The sequence below is a fragment of the Diplotaxodon limnothrissa genome, linkage group LG13, assembly GCF_057381915.1.
Source record: "Diplotaxodon limnothrissa isolate DT_005_m linkage group LG13, D_limnothrissa_male_GT1.1, whole genome shotgun sequence".
Taxonomy (NCBI): Eukaryota; Metazoa; Chordata; class Actinopteri; order Cichliformes; family Cichlidae; genus Diplotaxodon; species Diplotaxodon limnothrissa.
The window spans coordinates 25,769,710-25,788,385 of NC_140608.1; the positions used below are offsets into that span (position 1 = coordinate 25,769,710).

At 41.3% G+C, this 18,676-nt stretch overlaps 1 protein-coding gene across 3 annotated transcripts in view; it reads left to right on the plus strand.

Annotated features, from left to right (window-relative positions):
* Window positions 1-18,676, plus strand: part of rims1a (regulating synaptic membrane exocytosis 1a) — a 114,563-nt gene that overhangs the window by 44,159 nt on the left and 51,728 nt on the right. The window contains exon 5 of one of the 3 annotated variants that reach the window (XM_085368938.1): window positions 18,610-18,672. The exons of the other annotated variants lie outside the window; for them this stretch is intronic. Within the exon in view, the coding sequence (XP_085225064.1) occupies window positions 18,610-18,672 (63 nt within the window). The remainder of the gene's footprint in view (window positions 1-18,609; window positions 18,673-18,676) is intronic. 3 annotated transcript variants of the gene reach the window in all.

Below are 18,676 nucleotides of genomic sequence, written 5' to 3' on the forward strand. Positions count from 1 at the left end.
ATATCAATACGTACCATTGCCATAAGGTTTGCTGTGTCTCACAGCACAGTCTCAAGAATGTGGTGAAGATTCTACTCTCGGAGAGCTGGACAGGGCTGCGGAAACCCATCATCAGGACCGGTATCTGCTCCTTTATGCAAGGAGGAACAGAATGCACACTGCCAGCGCTACAACATGACCTCCAGCAGGCCTCCACCTGCGCCCTGTGGGTCTGGAGAACTCATGGAGAATGTTATACTGTCTATAACTTCAGTATGGTCACTTTGGTAGTGGGTCAGTGATGTTCTGGGCAGTCATATCTATTAAGGTATCGGGATGAAATCTTTGGACGCTATTGCAGTGGGACTTGGTTCCTCCTGGCACACAACAATGCCTGAACTCATGTGGCAAGAGTATGCAGGGAGTTCCTGGAGGATCAAGGAACTGTAGAACCAGTAGAACACCTCGGTGAAATCATGTTTTATTCCATCCAGCCACCAGGTTTTACCTCAGACTGTCCAGGATCTCAGTATTCCCCTGGTCCAGATCTGGGAGGAGATTTCCCTGGACAGATCCACGGTCCATACAAACTACCGAGAACCTGCTGTGTGAATTTTTCTCATGTTGATTTACAGGGTGTCTTTGAATTCAGCCCTCTGTAGGTTGATCACTTTCATTTCCATCAAACCAAGTGGCATCCTTTCATTCCTAACACATGACCCAGACCTTGTTGGTATAGATATCCAGCATGTTTTCTTTTTTTTTTCATTTAGATCTGATGTGCTTTTTAAAGTGTTGCTTTAATCTTTTTCAGCAGTGTATTTCCCCTCCCTTCAAGCCTCCTCCAATGCCTTATCTTTAAGACTGATAGCATGTACATTCATCACCTCAGTTTATCTTGCCCTCATGATAATGTAACACTTATCTTTTCCTGAGGGTGGTGTTTATGAGCTCACAGACACGCTTGTGTCATGCTTGTGTTGATTTATTAGAAGCATCACGGTGTTTGTGAAGTGGCCAGCATGTAGCTAACTCTACTTCTATTTGCTGGCCACTAGGGCAAAAAGTTAGTCTTATCCTATGAAATAAAATAAAATCCAAGATACTTCAAAATATAGTATGTGCCTCACACTTGAGCAAATGTATATCTATTGATCTAGGCTTGCAAGGAATTATGGCTCTGTGCTGCTTTGTGTCGGTGTGCAGTGCAGTAGAAAAAGCCGGAGCGATGTGTCATCCGCTGTAAACGCCACAGCGCCTCATGATTACTATTGATCGCCAGTCTTGCTAACTGCGTCCGTCTCCGCGTCCGTCTCTCATTGACTGGCCTTAAGGGGGCCATCTCTCTCCTGGTTGGTGTGGCACACACTCTTAAGAGCAAACACTCACACATACACAGACACCTTGTACTTGAGGAAGGCACATTATTCATAGAAATTAATGTAAAAAATTATTCATATAAAAATCATATATGGACAGTTCATGCTGCTTTTAGTGTCTGTATCTTTCGTCAGTTCAGTAAAGTTAGGGAATGAGTAATTACTTATTACTCATTCTTTTAACTTTCTCTCAAGTCTCAGTCATCACTGGTGAAAGCTGTAACCCTACCCTAACTATATTTTAAAGAAAAGCACAATTGATGCACTTCTGTTAGAATGATTGTTTTCAATGTTCCATGATTGCCAAGACTTGGTAAATCATTATTAAAATAACAAATATGACATAATGTGATTACCAAGAGCCAGAGTTTGGGGTTTAGGGTTGGCGTCAGTGGTGTCTTAGATCTTGGAGGATTAATTTGTTACCATCCATCAGATTTTACAGTAGGTGATTTATTTAGTTGTGGAACTAGGGTTTATTTAGTAGTTTTAGTCTCCTGCTAATCAAACACATTTTAAGAAACAGCAGTGGCAAGCAGTTGATATTTTTGTCTGAAGCATGTCTGAAGCATGTCTGAAGCATGCACGCTGGCCTAGAAGTTAGTCTTTCATAAGCTTTTCGTTTTGGTTATGGCAAGTAGGCATGAATCCTGTAGCTTGAGGCTAATCTTTTAACATCCATTTGAACCCTGCCCATTGAAGGTTAGGGGTAGCATTTGGGTTAGTGGTTACCCCTTTATGTAGAATTCTTAGTTTTGTGAAATAGCACACGATCTGATATCCCCATGTTAGTATCATTCCTGAATCATAATAATGTTGGTCCTTTATTTATGCAGGTAGTCCCATTGAGACCCAATGTCTCATTTGCAAAAATATAAAAGTATGGTAAGTGTGGCTCACTGGGTCCACTCACTGGGCTTAGTGCTCAAGGGGGAAAAAAAACAGTTTTTCAGCGTGGCTGTCCTGCTTTTGAAACATTTGTACCTCCCACCAGAGGGCACGAGGTCAAATAGGTGCTGTCCAGGGAGGGGTGAGTTGATTTTCATAGGTTCACAGCACAGATTTCATAGATTCTCAAGCGCAAGTCTTTAATGTGTTTTCAGTGAACAGGGCTGAATAGTACATCTCAAGATTTTTTTAAAGTCCTAGTTTATAATGTAGGTTTTTTGTCTTATTATTTATGATTTAAACTGTGGACGTCTTTTTCTCTCACTTTATTTCCTCCATCCGTCCACTTGTCCTTATCAGGGTCGCAGGGGGTTGGAGCCTATCCCAGCTATCATAAGGCAAGAGGCGGGGTACAGGTCGGCAGTCTGTCGCAGGGCTAACACAGAGAGACAGACAACCATTCACACTCAGGCTCTGGGTTTGAACTTGTTGCTTCACTATGTCCTTTCTGTGCCTGTGTGGGTTTTCTGTGACTGACTGCCTGTTCAGGGTGCACTGCGGTTCCTGCCAAATATCGGCTGAGAAAGGCTTCGACCCCAACGCAAATCTGTTTGGATAATGGGTTAAGAAAAGGGCTACTCATTTTCTGATGTAAGCAAACCTTCTTTAACAGGTGTTGATTAGAGATTAGATTAGAAACGTACCTTTTTTATACAGTGGTAAGAAAGGTAAGCACAGCATCATCACTAAACTCACCTGCAGTACTACAACTCAGTGTGTGAGTGGAAACTGTGTTGGTGACTGGAGACAAAGTGTTCCAACGTGCAGTCAAACATTAACTGCCACAATAAGGCACGGTGTCCTTAATAATTTTCTCACTTTAGTGGAACCCCAATATTTCTAGGTTGGAGACAGAGACGAGGTGCAGGTAAAGCCGGCTCCTGTATCTAAACCTGTGCTGTACTAGTGCGTGCAGCCTCTCATGCTCTGTGCTTGCTTGTGAGACCACTGTTTCATGGGTTACAGTACAAACACAATATACTCGGGTGCCTGCAAGTGCATTTATTAGTGTGTGAGCTTTCCGTGTATGGAGATGTGTGTAATGTATGTCTGTATGTGTTGCTGCGGGTGCCGGGTTGTGCTGATATAGTGCCTCATTAGCTGCTGTGGACACTAATCTCCTTTGTGGCAGTCTTTCATCCTTACCGCAGGATTTATGGACGCCCTCGCGTGCTGCCAGTGCAATACGTCAAGCTGTCATTGGTTGATCTTACTTCCTGGTTACCTCCCCTCCTCCCCCTTCCCTCCCTGGATGTTAATGTGCTATTTGTTTCACCTGTTAAGCAGCAGGCATTGGAAGATGTTAGTAGAATAGTGGCTGGCAGGGGTAACATGACAGTGAGTCATGTTTTTAGTAAACTGGATGGAAATAAACTGGAGGATGACCAGAATATTACAGCTCCTGGTTCACTCAAATCTGACTTAAACTATGTTGACTGGCTCAGGTAGCCTCTCTTTCTTTTTTTACCAGGTCACCAGAGACCTGTTTACGGTTGGGTTTAAAAGTTTACATCTGCTCCTTATAGAATTTTCACTTATCATATCCAGATGGAATTTTAATAATTGAAGGTGAAATGTTTGTGAAAGAGTTGAAATGTTTCAAGTTTCTGATCATGTGGCAGGCTTGTAACATACCTAAGGCTACGTCCACACTAACGCATCGTTTTCTCTCCGTTTTGGCCTCCCGTCCACACTGAGACGGCGTTTTCCTCAAGTAAAAACGCAGCGTTTTGAAAACGCTCTCGAAAACGCATACATTTCAAAACAGAGCTGTCCAGCTGCAGTGTGGACACTCGAAAACGCAGACTTTCTAAAATGATGACGCGTTTCAGTCATGTGATGCAGTCATGTGACCAATTAAACAAAGATAGAGGACATTGTACAGCAGTTCTTTTGATTGCTCTCAATTTTGACAGCCCTAAAAAAGATTAAGATCCGTTTGTACATGCTCCAGACAGCTTTTCTTCAAATACTTAATTCTCACAGGACTGGAACGTGAGCGGTTTTGGCCGTTTTAATGTGGATGCACATTCTGTGAAAACGACTGAAAACGCTAGTGTGGACGCAGAGCGATTTCAGACGAAAACGACGTTTTCAAATCTATCCGGGCTAGTGTGGACGTAGCCTAAATCTGTGCTGAAGAGGTCTGCCAGTGACCTGGGGGATGCTTCCTTTCTTCATGAAACAAACAATCAGCATTCCAACTTCAAGGTTCCATCACTGGATTATTCACTGTTATCCAAACGCATATATATAGACACACACATGTGTGCGAGTAAAGATGACAGGAGCAAACACATTGGCGCAGATGGCCACGCACAAACACGTTCAGATGCAGCAGGACGCAAAACAAACACACAGGAGTTTGGTGTCCTAGTTTCCATCTGTGGAGGGGCTGTTCTCCTGCTCTTGCTCATTCCTTCACTCACAAACTCATCTCAAGGGGGAAGGGGGGGGGGGGGGGGTGTTAGTGGTGGTCTCATTGTGGTCACATGACGTGTTGCTGCTGTTGTTGCAATTTGTGTGTGTGTGAAAAAGAGAAGACGTTTGGATCTGCATGTTTGCATCACTGCTCTTGTGAGGAGCCGGTTATATATATTTTCTTTGTGTGTGTAAGAGTCTCCCTGCCAACAGTTCCTCCTTCTTCTCTGATTGTTTCTCCATCAGAGTGTGATCTAATACAGGGATTACTCTGGGATTAAGTGACTCTCTCATAAAAGAACACCTCACCAGCTCCATATCTCCACAAGACTAGCCATTTGTTATGGAGTATCATCATGTGGAGAACATCTCATAGGAGTGAAAACCGCTCCAGACAGGAGTCAAGTGTTCGTAAGAGAGGAAGTACACCGGCAGAGAAGATGTCCAGCCTCAGAAACTAACCCAAAACATGTTTTTCTTAAAGCCAACCAGCAAATTTAACTCCATGGTTTAATTTTTCGCACACACATACACACACATACACACACATTTATCATTCATACAGTTTATGACAAAGTCTATTTTTGGAAAACTGGCCAGAAACACTGACTGTGTTAAGTTAGTAAGTTATTACTGCTCTGCCATTAAGAAACAGGGAGGTCTTACTTGAGTTACAGTTGTGTACGTGGTGCTTTGATACTTTGTTATGGTGTGGAAGAAAGTTTCAGTGGTAGTTCAGTGTTTTTCAGCGGGCGCTCTGCGACTGTGAAAGAGTCTGAGAGTAAGTAAGGAAAAAAGTAAAAAACAAGTGGTAAATAGGCTTACTTGTAAATTAGAAATAATGTCAAGCACAAGGATTGGGTGACCTGTTCTGTGATTATTTAACTATAGAAAGGTATATAAAAGAATATATATATATATATATATATATCTCATTTCTACAATAAGTTGTTAGAACTAAGGAACCCTTTCAGATGAGAGGTGAAATGTCTTCAAGAACCTAAAAAAAGTGCACTTGCCTTCAACTCAACCACTTACAACTGCCGTGAGGTGGATGACTGTGAACCTACAAAGCTGTGTATACTCTCATACTATCTGTGTATCGAGGTGTCCATGGGTTCTTCCTGGAACGTTGATGGTGTTTTCCAGAGAACTGATTGGTCAACAGTCGGGGGTTTGTACCTGTTGATTTCCTGGGATCTTGGCTTGAGTTTTTGCTGGAAATGAGAGGTGCTGCATGTTGTGCTGAACCCACAGAGAAGGGTTTGGTTCGTTCTCCCATAGCACAAATAAAACCACGCTCCTGATCTGCTCCAAATGACAGCTTGGAAAGTAAGTAAGGGGATGGTGAACACAGTGGAGAATTAAACTCTTTAGCGAAGAACCGTCTTATTTCTTTGTAGATTTTAGATACCAGGCAAGATCTAAAAATCCATTATGGCTCTTAATTTCATCAAGACCTGCTGGGTAGGACAAGGTTCCCTAAATTTTAGTCAGTGATGACATGTTATAACCTGATGAGTATTGAATACAGATTACAAGTCAGGCCACCATTGTCAGACTATAACACAGACAACATTATGCATTGCTTTTCACTCTGAATCCTCTTGGTAATCATAATGTGATTACCAAGAGCCAGAGTTTGGGGGTTAGGGTTGGGGTCAGGGGGTCATTCTGAATACTGTGCTCTGAAAACATGTCATTCCCACATAATGATGTAGATGTAGAAACATGCCAACTGTGGCTTGGTTTACAATGAAAATGATCTGTTTTGTTTGCAGCGTGGCTCTGTTTCACATGTTTTACTTTATAATGAAAATTGTGTTTGTGTCAGTCAACTGTCTTCTAAAGAGATAATTCAGTCAGTATTCAGTCAAAAGGGGAAAAGAATTGTAGTTATTATTTAAATATATAGTATCAGTAATAGCTGACATGGAACGCTATACTTTAGGAGGACTACAGGGATACAAATTAACACAGATACACATTTTGCATCTTGGTCATGTGAACATCTATTTCGATGTCAACATTCATTATCTCTGTTTTATATGGTTATATTGTTTCTGCGTTCCTTCTGGCAGTTCATTGTATCCTTTGAATTTGTACAACACTAATTAGCATATTTCTATTTGTACTTGAAATAATAAACAAAAAAACAAAACGTAGCGGCTATCCGGTTGTTCAGTGATGATGCGACGAATCCTACTTCCGGGTCTAAAGTAGTCTGCGTTTAATATGGCTTTTGTGTTGTTAACATGTTTAATGTTATGTATTTTCTTCTATTTGATCTCAAAAAGCTCCTAAAACAGTCAGTGATCACTGTTGACCTCCCTCGGCTTTTATTACCACTAATCATTTATTTAAGCTCAGTTTTTAAAACCTTAGGATGTAACTACAGCACAGCCCATGCAGCAGTATATGAATGACTAACCTCGTATTGTGGATGGATTATCTCAGTTGTTCTCCTGGCTGAAGTTTGGTCCTTTTACAGCATCCTGCCATGCGATTACATTTGTTCTTGACCACCGAGAACACTCACGTTAACTTTTATCGAGTGGAAAAAAAAGTTAGCTTGTTTATATTAAGCTAACATAGCTGTGTCGCTAGCGGTCACGTAGCACATCATTATATACCAGGTAGCTCAACTTCAGTAACCCTACAAACGTCACTGCTGTTTAGTTTTCTGTCTTCATTTATGCTGGAAGTGATAACAGAGCTGTACGTTTTAATTTGTTTCCAAAACCCCGCAGTCAGGACATGCTATATTGTATTTAGATAGAAGCTAGCGAGCTAACTCCCTGCTAACTTCTAACTCCGTTAAATGTCATAAATTCCGTTTTCATGGATGCCTGGATGTTAAACTCAATTGTTACACCTGGTAGAGCAGAACGCTGATCATTTTATTAAAGATGAAAGACTTTAGACAGTTTTTCAACTCTCAGTAATGCCACAGTGATCGTTTGATATATGGACCTGCAGCAGAGTTTAGACCCAGACACGGCTAGTGACGTCAGACTGAACAATCGGATACTGAATTCAAGGACGATGCCAGGCAGGTACGTCAGGATGGTTGTCGATATGAAACCCACGTGGGAGGAATGCTACGGTTTCCACGCTACAAACCTGCAGTATTCTGATGACGCCGACATGTAGCAGTGTGACTGATAAGGAATGAGCTCATTGTTTAGTGTCTGCTCAACTTTAGTTATTAGTAGAGGTAGCTGGTTAGCTAGCTGGTTAGCTATGTGTAAACATAGTTAACGAGGTAGCTGGTTAGTAGGGTTGCCAACTCCCTGAAAAATAAATAAGGGACACCTCGTGGCCAGGGCCGGGCAACCCAGTTGTCTTCACCCTTCCCAGTGTGGTAGCTCTTTTTTTTGTGTGTGAAATTATTTTTTAACCATTTGACTTGAATTTGATTTAAGCAGATGCATATTCTTTGTGATATGACCATATAGGAAACAAATGATCATTTAGCCATTTATTTTTAGCTCAAAATGACAACATTAACACAGTAAAACAGGTCTCTTTCTTAAACAGAAGCCTGTCATGCTTAACTTTTGAGAATATAAGTAAATCTTTCTTTAAAAGAACTCTGTCCTGCTTAACTTAAAATTATATAAATTAATAGAAAGCAATAGAACGAAAAATATTCTTGTAACTGTGCACATTTAGTGCATTTAGTACAATTGGCTTCAGTTGAGGTATTATTTCAGCTTTTCTAATGCTAATCAGCTGCTCCTGTTTGTAAACCCACTTGTTCCCATGATTACGCATCATAACTCATCATCATTATTAATCTATGTATTACTTTTATGTATTAGTCATCTATTTGTTATAATCATCTATCCTTGCAGTTGTTTATTACACAAAATAAATTATATTATCACACTTCTGGCCACATAGCGCTGATATTCACTGCACATGCCCATATTAACCTTAACCAGAGGGTTTAAAAACAACAAACCAATGTTTACATACCATATCTGCTTCTGCCGTGGCCTGGTGGACAAGAAATTGGTTAAGGGTTCCCCGAGCTTTCACGCCCCTCATGTTCTTCATGTGCCCACCATTAGAAGCATGCCTATGGAAAAAGTGCGCCGGCACACAGTGCAGTGCGCTTTATAGGTGTTATCGTGCACTTTTCCAGCCAGGTGTTTTCCTTTTCCCATTCCTCCCCGTACTTTTGCAGCCTTTTTTCTTTTCTTTCTCTGAGCAACAAACATTGCTGCTCTGATGCTGGGCTCACACTGTGCGATTTTTGGCCCATTTTGAGAAGATTTTTGAGTCGTGCGACCGATTTGGTGATCGGCCCGATTTTGGCCTTCATCGTGCATCGTGTAGTATACGTGGGGTAACGAGAAGCGATTAACACCTCACGACCAGCTCCCGATCATCAATCGCTCGTGAGGGTGTCACCACAGCCGCTCACACTGCTCACGCGCAAACACGTAAACGTCGGTGAAAAAGATGGAGCAGCACGGCTGTGCAGCGTGTGATCTGGACACAAGTGATGGAGGCACAACTTGTAGAACTTTGGAAAGCTCATCCGAGCCTTTTCGATGTGGCATCACAAAATTATCACGACCACAACAACCGTGAAAATAGTTGGATCTACACTGCTGCTTAATCACAGCTGCCTGATCAATGTTTTTCATAAGCAATTTAGCAAAGTTGATGGTGGTGTGTCTGTGTGAGTGAAAGACAGAGAGAGCGAGCGACAGATTTTCTGTTATAACCTTCATTTTATGGACGCACAGTGTGAGCACTCAGGTCGCATCAGAGCATCGGGCGGTATAGTGTGAGACCCTGCATCGTGACCTACCAACTTCTAACCCCTGCGAGTCAATCGTGCAGTTTGAGCAGGAGCTGAATAACGTGACTGAAAAAAAAATCGCACAGTGTTTGCCCAGCTTTAGGTGTACTGTCGTCCGAGACTTGCACCGCAGTGTTGGCGTTTGTTTCCCTGTTGGCCATGCTTCTTGTTGTGGTCATCTGTTGTCTTCCGGTATTTTCTCCGCAAGCGACCTTTCCTCGACCAATGAGATGAGCGGTAATCTGAATTGTCATACTCGAATTGTCATAAGTGTGCTGTCAGCTCATTGGTCACAAAGCAGGAGAGGGGCTGGGAATTATGTTTTCAAACAAAGCGTTAATTCCATAAACATTTATAGACTACTTTTGATTCTCACTGTATTACGGGACAAAGTGCGTCCCTTATTAGCTCAATACGGGACGTGTACTTTTGTTTCTAAATACGGGACGATTCCGTTTTTTAAGGGACGGTTGGCAACCCTACTGGTTAGCTAGCTGGTTAGCTATGTGTAAACATAGCTCCTTGCTATCTAAAGTATAACTGGACGCTGGCGTAAATTCTTGACTATCTCACACTTCTGTTTAATCAGTTTTCTGTTTGACGTTTATTCAGCTGTGTGAGGAACCCTCCCGAGGGATTAATAACGTTTTATTTAATCTAATCTAATCGAATAACTTTAATCTCAGCCAAACCGATTTACTCACGAAAAAATAATACACTGAAAAAAGCCAAACAATAACATGTTTAAGTTATTTCAGTGACTTATATATCATGTTTAGCTTGAGTAGCGAAAGACCGCTGGGGTTTGAAAACGATGTGCCGGGAGTTTGCTGTTCTCACCGGCTCAGATATTTGAAGTTTACACAGCTACATTCTCGCCTGAAAATATGTTAAAAGTTTATTTTGCAAACCAGAAAGAGTAATAAGAGTAATATTAAAACTAAGTAGCTGCATTAGCCATTGATGGAAACTGGAATTGGCTGGGCCAATCTGGGATATGGTTTTTCAATTTTGTTGTCCGTGTGGAAAATCGGGAGAAATTTGGGAGTGACTCCAGGAGATTTTCAAGAGGGGCACTGAAATTCGGGATTCGCCTGGAAAAATCGGGAGAATTGGCATGTGTGGTCTGTGGCAATGACTGTAAAGTACAGTACAGTCATTTTACAGTCATTGGTTCGTGGGCTTATGGTGACATTGTGTCAGTACTTAGCTTGTGGAAGGCTAGCTAGCTAGAAGGTGAACATTAAATTTCTTGCTAACAAGAAAATTCAACTATATATTAAACAGCTAAATGTTAGAGTAACCAGAAGTATTTGATCTGTAAAGCTTTATAAAGTGAGTTGTGTTTGCCACTCTTCATGATATATAAGGTCTTATTAGAGAAAAAAAATGTGAATGAAGAAGAGAAGCTATTTTTTGGGTTGAGGGGTCTCTTTTAGGGCTGCCACGATTAGTCGACTAGTCACGATTATGTCGACTATTAAAATCGTGGACGACTAATTTAATAGTCGACGCATCGTTTGAAGCTTTGTAAGATCACAAAGGACGCAGGAATGAGTAGTAGGATTTAAGAGTGTAATAACGGACTGAAACAGAAGATGGCAGCACTGCATGTACAAGGATGCCAGCTGCCGTTAAACCCCGAAGAAGAAGAAGCTGTGTCCCAGAATTCATAGCGCAGCCCAGCGCAGTTGTCAACAATGGCGGCAGCTAGTAGTTTTAACTTTACTCTTATTATTCTTTCTGGGTCACAAAATAAACGTTTAACATATTTTCAGGCGAGAATGTAGCTGTGTAAACCTCAAATATCTGCTCAGTTTATCAAGACACCGCATATTTTCAAAAGCGCTCCGACGTTTTCGGAGACGTCTGTTACCCACTAGCTCGTTAGCTAGGCGGGGGCTAGGCTAACTAGAGCCGTGAGAACACCGGACTCCCGGCAAATCGTTTTCAAACCCACCGCCGTCTTTCGCTAGTCAGGTTAAACATATATATAAGTCACTTAGATAACTTAAAAATGTTATTGTTTGGCTTTCTTTAGTATTTTATTTGTTCCTGAGTAAATCGGTTTGGCTGAGATTAAAGTTATAGTTTTTGCACAGCTAAAACTGTCAAGCAGACAGCTGATTATCAGAAGTGTGAGACGCTGGAGAATATACTCCGGTGTCCTGTTATATTTTAGAAAGCAAGGAGTTTATTAAACTTCACCGAAACAATCTGCAAATTTCATTAAAAATTAATAAACTACCATCTTGTCTTTATTTTTAGTTAGCACAAACACTTCAAGCTGTAAGCTAATGATAGTTATATAAGACCAGATGCTGCTGGTGCAATAAGCTGTACGCTGTACGTCCAATGGATGATGATCTGATTAGTCGACTAATCGCAAAAATAATCGGTGACTAGTCGACTATCAAAATAATCGTTTGTGGCAGCCCTAGTCTCTTTTGTAGCTCAGTCAAATCTACAGGACAAAAAACAAATACAAAAGCTACAAAAGACCTACAGTAAAGTACAGTATATATGACAGAAACTGAGTTTGTATAGTTTGGTATAATTTGAGCTTGAAAGTCAATATTTGCTATGGCTGCCTTTATTCTTTAACACAGCTTGAATAGTGTTCTTGTATTTTCTTTAAGTGGTCTTCAGGAATAGTTTCCAGGTTGCTTGGAGGATAGCAAAAGCACTTATTTGGACGTTTGCTGCCTTTTGTTCTGTCAAAATGATCCCACAGTGCTTCTTTAATGTTGAGGTCCAGGTTCTGGGGAGGCTAATAATTCAGGAGATATGGAAGTAGCCGTACACAGCTAGTTTGAGTCCAGCCATTCAAACCTTGTCTTTCTGTTTGCGTAGTTTGACTCTAGAGAAACAGGGTGCTGTGATGTCAGAGGATGATGCCTGGTGGCTTTCTGCTCCTCCCCCCTTCCCTTTGGAACTGCTTCCACCATCAAGTGCTTCGCTTCCATTTCAAGAAGTGTCAGTGTCGCTGCACCATCAGACTCCCAAGGACCAGGTCTGTCACCCCAACAGAGCTCAGAGTCCGCAGAGCTACTGCGTCAAAACCTTGGAGAGGATATAATGCATCTAGGGAGCTTGTTTATTTAGGATACAGGCATACTGCTGCTGCTGCTGCTGCCGAAGAAGATACAGAGCAAGAAGATATGTAACAATGCGGTACTGGCCTAGAAGATACATATCAAGGGATTCAGGCCAAGGAGATGCAAGTCAAGATACCTTCCTGTAACCACTGAGCCTACCAAGTGGTACTAGGCTGTTGGGAATATGCGGTGCAGCTACTGTAATCTACAAATTATGTGTTACGTCTAACTAGTCTCAAAGTGTTAATGCTAGCTTAATGGTAGCTTTTTTTAAATAAGCATTGTCATATGCAACACTAGGGTGGCACTGGGGGTGGCAAGAGATTATTTTAGGGGGCCACATGTAGATCCGCCTGATGTTTTGTTAGCAGTATTATGCAGTTGTTCCTGTCCTTGATGCAGTTTGCACTTCACCATCACACTCTTATGGTTTAGTGCAGACAAAATTTAAGTGTCCATATCTCCACACCCTTAAAAAACTGCAGAGTATGTCACAAGTTTCTTCTTCCCTGCACACAAACTGTAATCACCTAAAATATATAAGTAGGAAGAAAACGGCATGTGTGATGGGTTTTTTTTCCTATCTGCCAGTCATGCAGACCATTTAAGAACTTTCGTAACACTAGCTACAACAAAACTGAAACTGTGACGTGATTACTCAAGTGACAACAGTAATGCGTTATGTTGTTGTTTCATGCACTACACCTAAAATTGCCACTAACACATGCAAGCTTTTACCAAGAGGCTGCGCCGCTGAAATGTTTTTAACTGTTGGTATATGTTAAAAGCAGCATCTGAGCTGACAATTTGGCTGTATTTAAAAAAGGGATCGCTCAGAGAAAGAGTCTAAAATTGTTCAAGTGATCAGTTGTGGTACCTTTTATGTATCTTTGGAGGTTTCCCACAGATTTGGATTCTGTTCACGGTAGTAGGTGGGGGAGGACTTCAAAAGGACTTGAAAAGTGGAACACATACACTGAACAATACTGTTTTTTGAAGTACTTCGTGCCAGGTAACGTATCACAAACATGTCTCACCCCATAGATGGACTCTGACTACAACTGCTTGTTTTTGTTCGTGGCTGCAGGTCCTCATTACAATAGCCCTCTACCTTGCACCCTGTCATCAGCTGTAGTTGGTGGTGTTGGAGCCTGTTGTATCAAATGAAACACTGTAAAATCAAGACAAATGTAATCTGCATTCACAGCAAAATATGCGGCAGGCGTCTCTGTCAGAATGTTGTTAAATGTTGCATTATCCTTTTTGTCTAAAGGCCTTTACGTTCATCTTGAATAATGCTCATTTAGAAGTCTGTGTTAAACTTAAAGTTGGAACATGAAACCGGGATTCGGAAATTGATTTTCACCAGTGTTCTACTTTCTGTTCTACTTTCCTCTCTCTTCCTTGCCTCACTCTTCCATAGTTTTGTGTCATGTGACTAAAATGACAATTGTCCACATCTTGTCCATATTATTTATTTTCATGGGAAGCAAGTCAAAAGGTATTAATGGTGTTGTTCTGATCAAGCTTTCTTTGCATACTTTCTAAAGTGTAAAAAAAAGTTTCTCTGTGAATTGTGTATTGTAAGTATAAAGCACACCCTGTGAATGACTAAATCAGCAAAGGTAATTTGCAAAATGTGTCAGTGTCATCTTCAGCACCAAACACAGCTGATGAGAGAAATATCTCAACAGCGTTTTTGCTTCAAAAACAATTTCCCAATTAAAAGGCAAGTTGTTTTTAAAATTTGTAGTCTATGACAGAGGAAACAAAACTTGGGTTTGCACATAACCTATAGCAGAATAACTAAAGGATGGTTTGGTCTGATCCACTCCTAATTCTAAGATTTATCAGAAAGGAAAATTTTAAGCCTTAAAAGAAGCGTGGGTGGCTGTCTCCACAGAGGAGGAGCTGAAAGCTGGAAGCTTTGCATCCCATTCTACTTTTAGGAACCACAAGTAGGCCTGCTGATAGTTTTTTTTTTTTTTTTTACTACCTACTATAGAAATTTCAGTTTTTTTTACAATGGGACCGCAGATAAACAAAAAGTAAAGTGGTCTCAATGTGGCCAACAATGAAAAATAAGTTTGACATCCTTGCTAAAGGATTATCTAGGAGCTTTTAGAGCAACTTGATAAAAAGGAATTGCAAAAGTGTGGTTTAGAAATAACAAATGCTCACATTTGTTTTCCTGCTGCATCATTCTGGGACAGGATGTTTAGCAATACTGTGCAGAAGAAAAAAGACATCAGAAACATTTGTTAATGTGGACGCTGAAGGACAGATCCTGGTCAAAGGGGAGTCTAATGTTCTCACTGTGTTATTGGAGGCCAAGCAGACACTGTGTTTCTTAGAATCACTTATGTCTGATTTTAGAAGTACAACATTACATTCCAGATAATAAGTAAAAGTTTAATTGGTCCCATTTAAAGAGATGTTAGCACATTAGCATAAATGATAGCTTTGCTGGCAAATGTGACTCAAGTGTTTTGTGGGTTTTTTTCACAAATTTTTGAAGATTGAAATTAAATTTCTCTTTTCACCTTTTTAACATCAAAAGATTTTTTGACCAAGTGAAGAAATTAAATAAAGATGTTCCAGTAATATTTGTTAGGAAAGCACTGAACTTCCCTGTGTGACTGCGAGGCATGTCGGCCCACCTGTCAATGTACGGACGAATAGGCTAGCATTGCAGTGTTGATCTGGCAGCCATCCACCTTGGCGGTCTGGCTGCAGAAAAATCACAGATTGGTGAATGTTTTCACCGAAGCTATAATGTCCCACATGAGGCAGTGTTTTGCTTTCTTTGCTCTGTGTATATGTGTGTGTTTGTGTGCGCACACAGTCTCCCTCTCTCCCCGGTGGTGCTGGGGTGTTTGGCAGGATAAATATAGCTGCGTTGGTGTAAAGCTGTTTTCTCCTCGGCTTTTGTAGCTTTAATCAAAAGCAATCTGGAGGAGGGAGGAATGGAAGGGAAAGTGGTGGGGTAAGGGAGCGGGAGGGAGGGAGGAGGAAGAGGAGCGAGAGATGGTAAGAAGAAGAGTTGGGAAAGCGGGGTGATGCCAGAGTGTTTTATTTTAGCTCTCTTTAAAGAGTCATTGGGGAGTGCTCAGGAGTAATGAGAACCCTGGTGGCTGGAGGAGTGGGACCGGCTCTAACCTCCACTCACCCTCCTCCTCCTCCATCCACTCACTGTCTCTTTATTTCCCGCCCAGCCTCACTTCCTCTGTCATCTCCTTCTTCCTCATTCTGGCTCTCATATCACTTTGAGTAAGGCTACATTCACACTGCGAGCCGTCCTTGCTTCTCTCTGCCTTTCTATTCTGGGCTGTAGCCCACACCTCTTATCAATATGAGCTGATGGTGGTGGAGAATGTGCACAGAGAAACTGTTGTTTTTAAGAGCAGCCGCCATGTAGCACAGCAGAAGAACAGAGCCCTCTGTTAGTTTTGTTAGTGATCTTTTGAGTAAAGTTTACTGTAACAAGCTGCTGTGATGCCCTGGCGACCTGTCCAGTGACAGCTGGGATAAGCTCCAGCCCACCCCACCCGCAGCTCTTAACTGGATAAGCAGTTAAGAAAATGAATGGGTGGATGGATGTTACCAGCTGGTGCTGTGCTCAATTTTTGACAAATCTATTTAGGCTAAAGCTGAAGCTCCAAAGATATTACATTTGCCTTTTCTCAGCTTGCTTCTTTTTCATTTTATTTTTTAAGAAAAAAGAAATGATAGAAAAAGTATTCGGAAAATTCTGATCTCTCCACATTTAGCAGTGAAAGCAAGAAAGGTGACTAAATGGACTGGTTCTTATATAGCGCTTTTCTACTCTTCAGAGCACTCAAAGCGCTTTACACAACTTGTGCATTCACCCATTCACACCCATTCGCACAAGCAAATTTTTCCTAGGTGCTTTCTAACTGACATTCACACACATTCATACTCCGATGGATGCATCGGAGAGCAATTTCGGGTTAGTATCTTGCCCAAGGATATTTGGCATGCAGACTAGGGGAAGCCAGGAATCGAACCACCAACCTTCCGATCAGTAGATGACCTCCTCTACCACCTGAGCTACAGCCACAGCCACCCTACTGACACTTGGTATCAATAGGGTGATGAGGTGATGAGTCAGATGTACAAAAATGTACAAAAACTTTTTCCAATTTTGATGCTGATACCAAAATACCATGCAGATACCAAGTGTCAGTCCTATAGCACTGTTAAGTAATTATGTGTTAAGCAACATCAGGCTTTAGTTACACTGTTATACTGTTTTTGCAACTTTCTAAGGTAAAATGAATATGTCCAGGTATAAATGTGTATCGCTCTGGTATTCATTTATAAAATAATCAATGCCAACTGGATCGAAATAAATCAAGTGTTAATCTTTTTCACCTAATTTATTTGAAAAGGTCTTAGTGTGAGAGACTTTACTGTTTACTGCTGTCATTTACAGACAGGGTGCTTTCCCTGTTCTCACTGTGTGAACACCTCCTCATCTGAGCTCGTGGAGTGGAGCTGACAAGAGTCACTGATGACACCTTATGTTACCATAATAACGCAAAATCTAAATCTAAGTATTAGACCAAAATGAAAGAGAAGCCAGCATGAAAAAGAATTGTGTACTCCTGAGCTTTTCACTTGACCACAAAAAACGACTGCAAGCTTTGCAAGCTCTGCAGATGTAGAAAGAAAAGCTACAGTAGCAGGTATGAAATACCTCCAAAGTGTTATGAGTGAAGACTGCTGGCGTGTTGGTATAGTAAACACAGAACAAAATAGAACTGAATTGAATACTTCAACACCATAGGTTGACTCATCTTCACAATCCCTCATCTAGCTTCTTTGGATCAATAGCTAAATATTGATTATCCTGGTCTGAAGTTTAGATTCTTTGAAGTCTTAGAAATATAGTCAAAAGAAGACGGTTGAAGATAGTGGATACATGGAAAGCTGAAGTTGGGGAGAGCAACAGAAAGGCCAAGTCCAGAACAGACACTGAATAGGTTTTCAAGTTTTTTGCTATATGCACAGTGGAAAACATGTTGCCCTGTCAGATCTTTTTTCTTTGCTGTCCACAACAAATGCAGAAAAACATATAAACATATAAAATAGCTACACAGAAGAAATGATCATTAAAGACAATTTAAAAAACAACTATAAACCCAGCATATATAGTCAAAAACATGATAAATAGGAAACGCTAGCATGGTGGTGGGTTGCATCCATCTTTAATATACAGTCTATAGAAGTGACTAGTCAGTCACTCAGTAGGCCTCAGTAGGCCTGTCCTAAAGCTTTTCAGCTTTAATGGGATCTCGGTGCACAAAATGAACATTATGTTGTCCTCAACAAGACTTTAAACTAGAGCAAGACCATAAGGTGTTTACTGAGGTTACAGTCCAAGGTAGCTGAAAGCTTCTAGTCATGCTTCTTTTTGAAACCAGAGTCGCCGCCTGATGGCCATTAGAAAGAAATGCAGGTTTAAGGCATTAGCTGCACAGCACAAGAGGACCGGAGAGGGGAAAAGTGTCATCTTATACTTGATGCCATTTCTTTAACGTAGTGATTACAGTCTGTTCATAGAATGAATGCAGTATCTAACAGCAGCTGAGTAGTGGAAACTGGCGTCAAAGGCTTCTTTGATGCTTTGTTTGGAGCCAAGTCTGAGCGTGCCACATACTGTACGTGGTACAAAGTCTGTTGGTCGCTTGAAACTGAATTAGCTGTCACTGTCAAAAAGGGTTAACATCAAGTAATCACTACATCCCGAAGTGGTTATGCAATTCACTCAGCTGTGTGGGTCTGATGCGTGTGTCACGTGTCTGCGTTTGGACTCACTCTTTGCCGTAGTGCATCAGCACAGCCAATGTATAGTCAGTGTGCATATGTGTGATGGGACAAATAGAAGGAAAGAAGACAGGAGATATCAGTTTGGCAGCGACTTGAGTGTCCTTTCATTATCCAGTTGGCTTTGTGTTCCTCATTTGGAGGCCAAGAGCGGCCCACAGTGGAAGCAAAGCTGCTCCCTGCTA